The 10,000-nt window shown below is 40.9% G+C and overlaps 1 protein-coding gene and 1 long non-coding RNA gene across 2 annotated transcripts in view; both read left to right on the forward strand.

Moving 5' to 3' along the window:
* Window positions 1-7,370, forward strand: part of LOC122133791 — a 36,937-nt gene extending 29,567 nt beyond the window's left edge. The window contains exons 2-3 of the long non-coding RNA XR_006152990.1: window positions 4,378-4,443; window positions 5,083-7,370. This is a non-coding gene — a long non-coding RNA (uncharacterized LOC122133791). The remainder of the gene's footprint in view (window positions 1-4,377; window positions 4,444-5,082) is intronic.
* A 627-nt stretch (window positions 7,371-7,997) lies between these two features.
* LOC105891984 (POU domain, class 2, transcription factor 2) overlaps window positions 7,998-10,000 on the forward strand; it is an 8,581-nt gene continuing 6,578 nt past the window's right edge. The window contains exon 1 of the mRNA XM_042710734.1: window positions 7,998-8,111. Coding sequence (XP_042566668.1) covers window positions 7,998-8,111 — 114 coding nt within the window. The remainder of the gene's footprint in view (window positions 8,112-10,000) is intronic.

Below are 10,000 nucleotides of genomic sequence, written 5' to 3' on the forward strand. Positions count from 1 at the left end.
TCTCTCTCTCTCTCTCTCTGTCCTACTCGTAGTCTTTTCCTCCTTAAGGCCCACTCTCTGAGGTCTGTCTTTCAGAGCTGTGGTAGAGGCCCACGAGTCCCCTCTCACTTTTCAACCTCTTCACTCGTTCATCTGCCTCCTTTCTCCCTCCATCGCTTCCTCTGACAGGATGTGAGGAGGAGGGCGAGGGGGGTCAGGTTTAGAGAGACAGTGAGAGAGAAAGAGAAAGAAAGAGAGAGGGCGAACAAATGTGGGAGGTGTAGGTGGTTAGGAGAAAGTGACTATATTTGTTTATCTTTCTCCCCTGTTGCATTTTTTCTTGTGCCATCCCTTCTCGCTATCACGTTTATAGGTTGAGGTTTTCCGCCCCTAAGATTCAGAGAACCTGTCAAAGGCTCTCAGCGGAGGTCACCTTGTTTCACTACACTGAAGCAGGCAAATGAAACGTGTCTGTCGGGGGTTTCGAACCACTGTCTGTGTTCATCTAGTCCCCACACCTCTCATTCAGCGTCTCAGCTCAGTCTGCTGGCTGAGGCACCAGGTTTTGTTGAGGCAGTCTCTTCAACATTTTTAAACATACAGAGAGAGAAAGAGAGAAAAAGCAACAAGATTGTTTTTTTATTTTTATTTTTATTTTTATTTACTTATTCTTTTGTGGTCATCTTCTAAAATGGCCGCTGCGTCTATGCAATCCAGTTTGTGGATCCCAGGTAAGGTTCTTTCCTCTCTTCCTGTTTGTGGCAGTTACTCCTTAATAACCTCTCCTGGGGTGGGGCTTGGCGGGGGTTAATTAGCACAGACGTAGCTAAGAGCTTCTGCTAATTAGGCAACATCAAAATGAGCCGGGCTCGTGGCCTGCTATGAGGCAAATGTCAGGGACCCTGTTCCCTGAGCTTCATGTGGTATGTTTGCTGTTGACTGCTTTATGTACCCGGTAAACATACACTGCAGATGTGCCCCTATTTACAAATGTACAGTTTCTTTCTGTAAATATTTGTATGCATTTCTAACTAGTGGTGTATAAGTGCTGGAGTGCACAATTCTGTGTGTGTTTTTTGTTTGGGGGGGGGGGGGGCTGTAAATGGATTACATCTGTGTATGAGCAGATGTGCATGCATGTGTGTGTATTTCTATATTTAATGGAGTGTGTGTGTGTGTGTGTTTGTGTGTGTGTGTGTGTGTGAGTGTGTGTGTGTGTGTGTGCTGCCTCTTGTATGTCTGCGTGTTGGGTTAGGTGTGAGTGTGAATGTGTGGTTGAAAATGACCTCACAGAAAATGCCCATGGAGTAAACTGTTCAGTGTGTTTTGAAGTGCTGTGTGCTGCATTTACTTTTTGCTGTGTGTGCAGTCTCCCTCCTACTGCATACGAAGATATCACGTCAAGCTGACGGGAATTAGAACTCTGATCAGAATGTGACATGTTTCAACAGCATAAATTCATAGATTGTGAAACATGGGCGAAAGCTTTTTTAAATTTTAAATTATATCCTGAAAGACTCGCCTCCTTCCTCATTCCCTCACCTGTGCATTGGGTCATTAGAATTGAGCGCATGTTAAATACAAAGAACAATGCAAATAGAAATGCAATAGAATGCAACCGCATGTTCCAAATTCACTCAACGAACTAATACTTGGTTTTTCTTTTTCTTTATTGCAAGACATCACTAGATATTTTTATCTACATGTCCAAATGAATCTAAATATATCCTTAGGCATCTTACATCAATAGCAATAACAGGGAATTAATCAACAATAGATAAATGCTCCCAGTGCACCAAAATGAATGTGAAAATAAAATAAATTAGAAGTGTTGGAAGGTAGTGATGCCTTGATGGTGCTGCTTACTTAAAGGAATGCCTTTGTATTAGACAGCATCTGTATGCAGAGTAAGCTTATGTGTGTGTGTGTGTGTGTGTGTGTGTGTGTGTGTGTGTGTGTGTGTGCGGGCGTGTGTCTCTGTGTGTGTGGGTGGTCGTGTGTGTGTGTGTGGGTTACATGTGTGTGTGTGTGTGTGTGAGTGTGTGCGTGTGTGTACAGCAGCCCACTCGTATGATTTTCCACCACCACATACAGTTCCAGTGCCGCCTCAACCTTTAGAGAAATACCATCATCGGACCAGTCATTAGGACATCACAGGGGCCATAACAGGAAATGATGGCTGTTTTACCATTTCATTTTCTCAAATGATCTGAGGGTGGCTATTGTGATACACAGATTTTAAACGTTTGTATTGTTTTGCATATATAAGTTTTCTATTTCTTTCCTTTTTACTATTATATTAGGCTGTTTTCTCTGTGGAGCTGTCAGGAAGAGGCCAGTATTAGAGAGCTTTGGTACTTTGCCATGCTCAAACAAATTTTATGTCAACTGTCAAGTTCTGAAAGTATCTGGTGTATGTCAAATTCCAAGGCTGCAGTTCGTTGAACATAGACCAGATACTTTCAGACATTTGTTTGAAATTGCGTGTTAAATTCAGGGGGCGACTTTTTTTTTCGATACAAACAGCGATAAATAGTTCTTAAACCGGTAGTGTAATTTTCGTGGGAGGCAGGTTGTTTGATTTGATCGATTGAATCCCACTTAGCGGTTGGGTTTATCACGCATCGTGTAAATCCATTGGGCGACATATCCAAATGTGGTTGACTAGGCTTTTTGATAATGCCACAGCTAAAGGTCCACAATGTTATTTTGTATCTGTACATGTAAAAAAAATATGTAGGCCTAAATCATACGGATGAATGAATCATAGGTCAAGTTAACTTATATGAGACACTCGATACACCCACACCAATCTGAGATACTCACCGTACGTGTGATGTCGTGGCGAAAGTGTGAGGCACAGCACGTTCGGATAAACATTCCGGTGAGTCACGAGCCCTCCACCAAAGAGCTCGGTTAGAGATGACGCCTCCGTTACATTTTAAACTCTCGTGGCTTTACACTGGAGATATAGTTTTCAGACTGACAATTATTCAATTAGGCCTAATATTAAGCTAAAACATCTTATCGCAATCTTACCAGCAAGAGGCTAAATGGAAAAGGCCTTTGTTTCGTTTTCAACCGAGGGCTTTTGTGATATCCTGACCAGTGTCAATATTAATCCTATATAGTAGTCAAATTAAAGTAGCCTAGGTAAAAATAGAAATATTTCCCTTGTGTTTGTGTTAAGGAGGACCGAAGTTGACGAGTTAAAATGAAACGACGTTTTTCAAATACATTTTAAAACACGTATTGTTTTCTTAACGATGTTGTATTGTGACAGAGTGTAGGCTACGTAAAACGCAGAGAGGAAATAACGTTTAAATTAGGCCCTTGTATGATTTCCTGCCTTTAAAATAGAAGCAAATAAAAATGTGCTTTGTCTTTTAATTAATAACTACGCAAAAGTCGAAAGCTTTGCAAATGTTAGAGTTGAATGTAAGTGTAATCTAAATAATTTTGTATATCTAAATACCATTAGTAACCTAGTTAATTACAGTATGCTCCAAATATAGGCTACACTCTGTGCAGAAAGACATTTGTAGAACTGAAACACTGTAGCAAAACATTATATTTAAGCTTCAAAATATTAAACTGCCATTTAATCTTACGGTTATACAATTATTAAATTAACCATAACCAGTATTATCCAATTTAACAATTATTTTCTTGAAATAACAGCTAAGTGGGTGATTTTATTTGCAAACCTCTTAACCCTGGTTTGAGGTCATGAACAGACCTTCATATTTCCAGCAACCCTCATATAGGCAAATAGTGGGAGGGTGGGGGATGCGTTTGTGTGTGTGTGTGTGTGAGTGTGTGTGTGTGTGTGTGTGTGTGTGTGTGTGTGTGTGTGTGTGTGTGTGTGTGTGTGTGTTCACAAACACATGTAAGGAAAAGGTACATTGGCACGGGAGGAACAGTTAGAGGTGTTGATGGAGAAAATTAGAAGCAGGGATGATGGAAGACCAAGAAAGGAAAAGCGATACATGAGCAAAAAACAAAGACGGAGAGAATGGGGAGTCGGAAAGCGAGGACCAACCCACCTCTGAGTAATATTCACCATCTCCGGCGTGTGTGTGTGTTTGTGTGTTCAAGGACTCATCTTTGGATTCCTGCTACTGAATAGTTATTGGCTCTGATGGGTATAGGGTGACACAGACTTGCTTGGTGTCCTCTCAAATCCACAGTGTGGACAGATTAATGCGGTGACACTGAGATCTGATATGAGGGAGAGGCATGCCATGGAGGCTGAATGTAAGGAACAGAAAGAGTCTCACCTCAAATGGCAGCAGAGCTCACGCTGAGTTTACAAATCTTGGGTACAGTTGTGGAGATGAATTCACACAAAATCTTTTTCTCTCTCTCTCTCTCTCCCCTTTATGCTTTTCCCTGTAGATATCAGGATGTCTAAACCAGTTGAAGACGAGAAGCCTGGGGCTGACTTCCCAGTTGAGAGCACAGGTAAAACTGAACTGATGAACTCCCTCTCTCTCTCTCTCCTCTTCTCTATTATTTGTTTTCATTTACAGTTTTGACAATTTAGATATAACGTATATTTATTTATATTTATATGTATATTTATTTAAACACACACATTTTTAAATTTTACATATTTTACATTTACATCTGTATTATTTGATAGACCATTATTAGATGTAGCAATGCTTGAATTTCTGAATTAATCTGAATAATGTAAAATAATCTTCTATAAATGAAATTGTTCATGTGCATTACGTATACATTTGTATGCTGTTTAGATGTACGGAAGTGAATGTGAAACATGAATGCATTAATGAGAGTTTCAGATGAGTTTGGCATTTATATGTTTCTGTGGTTAGGTGAGGTTATCTCTGTGAACATAGTGCATTATTCGTGATCTAAGCCACCAATGGGCACTGCACTAGGTGGAGAGCTCTCTATCTCTCTCTTTCTCTCTCATTCTCTGACACACACAGGTACCCCCTCCCCCCCAAACACATGCACATGTACACGCGCGCACTCACACACACACACACACATCCAGCTCCCTTGGGGTGTGTGTGTTTGTGTGTGTTTGTTTATGGATGGACCTGTACTTACATTGTCTCTTCCCGTTCCCAGACTCAGACGGAAGCAGTCCAGAAGCAAGTGATCAGGTGAGCGATCCATTTAAATGTTCCGCTGAAAAGCATGTACGCTTGTGATTGAGCTCCCACTCCTCCAACTGAGATTTTTTTAAATCATTTTATGTGAAGGAATATGTCTAGTTAAGGAAACCACTCTACTGACAGATCAAACCTTTATCTCACAAAAGTTTATTTATAGATGTAGAACACAGCATAAAAATGCAGCTAGTAACATTTGATTTGATCTAATACAATTGTAATATTATCACTTACTACTGAACAATAACTGTTAAGTTACAAATAGGGAGTATCACGGAGATAATTTCTGTCAAAATTGTGAGGGACTGTTGTCTACATTAGACAGAAGATTAGCCAATGATCAGACCCGTAGCTACACACAAACTATAAAATATAATAATGCTGACATCTGCAGCTCTACATTTATTTTGTTAAATATATTAAACATTTATTTTGTGAGGCATATGCAGGCTTGTTGTATTTATTTGTTTTTAATTTCCCTCTCATGGACATATTAGCATAGGTCGTAAATAAATAAGCTGGGATATCTCACACTTTTTTGACAGAAAGTATTTGTGCTTTAAATTACCTAGAGAAATGTGGTATATTTATGCATTTTGCCTATCAGAAGACACTGACTGAGCAGTGATATTAAATCTCATAGTTCAGCTGTATCCGTAAGTTAAATGTGGTCCAGTCAGATTTGCAGAGCAAGAGTTGCACAGCAGACTATGAAGAGATGTTTAAAATCACTGAGCAGAGGGGTGTGGAGTGATGACTGAACGTTTCAAGAATGAATGTGGGAACAGGTTTTTCCAAACCGCTATGACCTTGTTCACATGTCAGTGCTGCCGAAGAAGAGCAAAAGGAAACCGGGGGGGGTTATCTGCTCATAAACACAATTTTTTTTTTTTTTTTAATGCGACCCTAGGGCAACTCCAGAACCCCTTCCAAGGCGGTGATTTGTAGACAGCCTTTTAGATATTTAGCCCTGAATAAACCTTAGAAATAATTTTTAATGTGTCTTGTTTAAAAAAATAAAAATAAAAAAGCCCTCTTTGTAAGTTCACTTCAAACAAAATTAATCTCTACTTTGTGCCCAGTGTTATTGTGGCTCATTGTAGACTTTCAGTGGTTACCATAGAGACATTGCGTTATCATTATGTTTCGCCCTCACAGGCCCGGTCAATGAAAACAAGCCCGTTCTGCCTGTCTCCCAACCTAAGCAACACCAAGGTAAGCAACACTCTACTGTATGTGTGGGGATGGTTTGGTGTGTGTTTTGGAGAGGGGATTTTCAGTGTGAAATGAGTACAGGGTTGTATCGTATGTTCAGTACACATAATTTAAATGTGTTTTTGAGTAATAATTCAGTAAATGTGTGTATGTATACAGTATATGCGTGTGTGTTGATATGTGTATGATTGTGTGTGTGTGTGTTCACATATATGGATAATGTTTGTAAAGTTTACGAGTGTGTGTGTGTGTGTCTGCTAGATGTGTGTATTCCAGTTTACTTCATGTCTGGTTTTAAAACAACCAGGGAAAACCTTAAACAAAATACATTTCAAACTAGAAGGCCACTCAGAGACCTTCACCAACATCTCGTAATGTTAAAGAAAGTTTTTAACAAAATACAGATCCGCTCCAAAATGTAAGTTGCATAATCCCGCTAAGGTGAACCACATAACCTCATTGACAGAAGGAATAAGATCTCGTTAAAATCCCTAATAAGGCATGTATGCACCTGTGCTGGTGGGAACATCTCTCTCTATCAGTCTGGTTTGCACAACAGCAGAGTAATATGCAAATCCTGCTTTGCGCTCCCGCAATTCTAAGGAATGTATTACGTAAGACATCAACACAGTCCCGACACGTGAGCACAAATCAAACAAACATGTAGTAGGCAGCAGCATTCCACGTGGTGGAAAAATGTGTGTCTGTATTCCTCTAGAGAGGAACAGAGGTAGAGGAGCATGGGTATATAAACAGAGTGATTTGACACAGAGAGAGAGTGTCACGGAACGGACTGACACAGAGATTGAGGTCCGGGCTCTGACGTGACAGAGAGAGAGACACAGATAGAAAGACAGAAAGAAAAGGACACAACCAGCCTTAGGGGGGAAAAAACAGAAAGGACTTAAAGACTTAGAGAATTAGACAGTGAGAGGACTGTGAGGAGAAAGCGAGAGCCAAATGAGGGGGAAAGGGAGGATGGATGGAAACAAGGAGCTGACAGATGTGTATGTCAGCGGACTGAGCCAGTGGTCGGATTACCTCTCAGACGTCCAGGCCGTCAGTGCTGAACTCTCTCCTCTGGACCTGAGACTGGTAAATAGTGGCTGTGGGCTGGGCATTTCAGCACTTTTAGCTCTGCCTGTGCTCTTTGCCTTGCCTTCCCTGTGCAAGTGCCTAGTATTGCACACAGATGGGTGATACACATAGGTGGGTGTCTGTGTACATTTAAATGTGTGTGGATCCATTTGTCTGTTTGTGTTTGTCTAGACCGTATGACAAGCCGTATTTTAGGTGCATATTCTGTTGTCTTATACAGCTTGTAAAATAATATTTGCATTATAAGTGGCCACATAACTGATGACTCAAAGGTGCAAGGGCAAAAAAGATAATGCAAAGGAAAAGTTAAGGCTCATAATTGAACAAAATGGAGGGGCATTGTAAATACAAGGCTTGGCCATTCTTTAACAGTGAATCTTGTCTGAAAGTTCTTTAACATTCATATTTCTTCTCTCTGCTCTTCTCCTCTTCCCTCTCCTCCCTCTGCTCTTTTCTCTTCATCCCATCGGTCCTCTCCTGTCGTCTTGCCTCGTCCTCCCCCTCCTTTTCCTCTCTCCTCTCTCTGTGCTGTAGGCTAAAGCAGAGGATGGGTCCGAGATGCCTTGTGGCCAGGCCCCTGCCCCGACCCCCACGCCCCCTCAGCCCACCCTGCCCCACAGTCACAGTCACACTCACACTCAGCTCATGCTCGCGGGGAGCCAGCTGGCCGGGGTAGGTACTCATTCACCCCCCTCGCTCTCGCATCCTCCACTCCATCTTCAACAGCGTGCCAATGGTGACAAGCGCTGCTCTTAACTGCACTGCTTGCTAGATTCAGAAACAGAATTAGCAAAACTAGAGCCATTAACGGTTATTTATCTGATGCAGTAGACAAATCATGAAGGTTTTAAGTTTCTAATAGGAACTATCAGATGAAGGGTTGTCCCGTTAATTAAGTCATCAAGTCTGCAGACTGCCAACTGAAGAGGTTGCCAACTGTGCTGTGAGGTTATTCATTTGAATAGGGTTTGACAAACTCATGATTTTCCATTCTTGGAGTATATTCTAGACGCAGTTTGTAAGATTTTTTTGCAAAGCATTCAGAAGAGCCGAAGAGGACAGAGAGAGGGAGGAAAAAAGAGAGTTTCTCTCATTTAAAAGTGCAATATGTATTTTTGTTGACTAAAAACTAAAATATTCTAGACTAATCTTCTAGACCACCTGCTGGCAGAGTGAAAATTATTTCCCCCAATAATCCTATGCATTCAGCACACAACTATTTGCATGTGTCAAACCAACTGATCCAGGTGTAGAAAATGCACAGGGATATTAAGAAATATCATCTGTTGACCGGTCATTTAAGGTTTACATTGTTATGGTTGGTCTGGAAACACTAGTAGTTTTGACAACAGCAAGTGCACATTGCACATTTTGACAGGACAGGCGGCACTCTTCACACCAACCGCCCAAAGGAGGAGCCAGATTTGCCTACTGTAGCTTTGTCCAAACCTCCCACCCACGCTGTTCAAGCTGAGCACGTGCACTCTAGGGTGCTCCTCTGTTTTTGCCTGATCAACATAAAAGGTTGCCGTGTGGCCAGGGACTAATAGATGATGAAGTGTAGTATGCTGTTTCACGTTGTGGAGGGGGGGGGGGCAAAAAGACAATTATGCGCAACACTATAAGACCTCCTTGGGCCTCGCGTACAACTCACTGACAAACGAACAAAAAAGAAACGTGAAACATAAAAAAAGCGTGGCCCTTAAATCAGTCCTCCAGAGGTGACTGACATGACTGTTCATCGCTCCCCATCTTTGCTGCCTGGCTCTTTTTTATGCCCTGTCCATTCATTCCTATGTTCCACTCCTGTGTTTATCATAATCTGTTCTCTGGTGTTGGCTTTTATGCTTTTTTGGGTTTTTTATTTTTGAGGTGGCTACAGAGGGTCCCTCTGGGTTACAGTTTTTTCCAATAATTTTAGTTCTTGTACCTATACCATGTTCACATTCCCAAAACACTTAACACATGGAGCACACCAGTAGACCATGTGAACCAAACTGTGGATACTTGCCCCTATGCTTAGATACAAATGCTGGCAATGACACCTTCTTCCAAAATTCATGGATACCTGTCCCATTCAATGTTCACTACCAGCAAAACACTGTGGAACTACAGCATTTTTTGCCAATGTTTAGATACTCTGTTCAGAACAGTTAACTTTCAGTTCAAAACCTTACTTATAGTAATTTAGATCACTGTAGATGGAAAGATGCTTTGTTTAGACAGACAAATTAAATTATATGCTTGAATAAGAAAAAGTATTCTTAATTTAGCAGAAAGTTTATTTAGATTATTTAGTTTGTTTTGGCTTACAGACTTCTCACTATCTCTAATAGTAATAGAGTCTATAGAAGGCAAACATAGATGTAACTGTTCCTGAAAAGTTGTTTCCACTATTACAGTACTGCTCTTTATGTAAGTCATCGGCTATCAGTGAAAGACAGTGATTGAAGAATGCAATTCTTCAATTTACAGTAATTACAGTAAATTTGCCACACTCAATTTTGACATCTATTGTGAGAGGCAAACCGACATATCAACACTGTCTTCAGATACTGGGC

This window comes from Clupea harengus, chromosome 19 (assembly GCF_900700415.2).
Source record: "Clupea harengus chromosome 19, Ch_v2.0.2, whole genome shotgun sequence".
Classification (NCBI taxonomy): Eukaryota; Metazoa; Chordata; class Actinopteri; order Clupeiformes; family Clupeidae; genus Clupea; species Clupea harengus.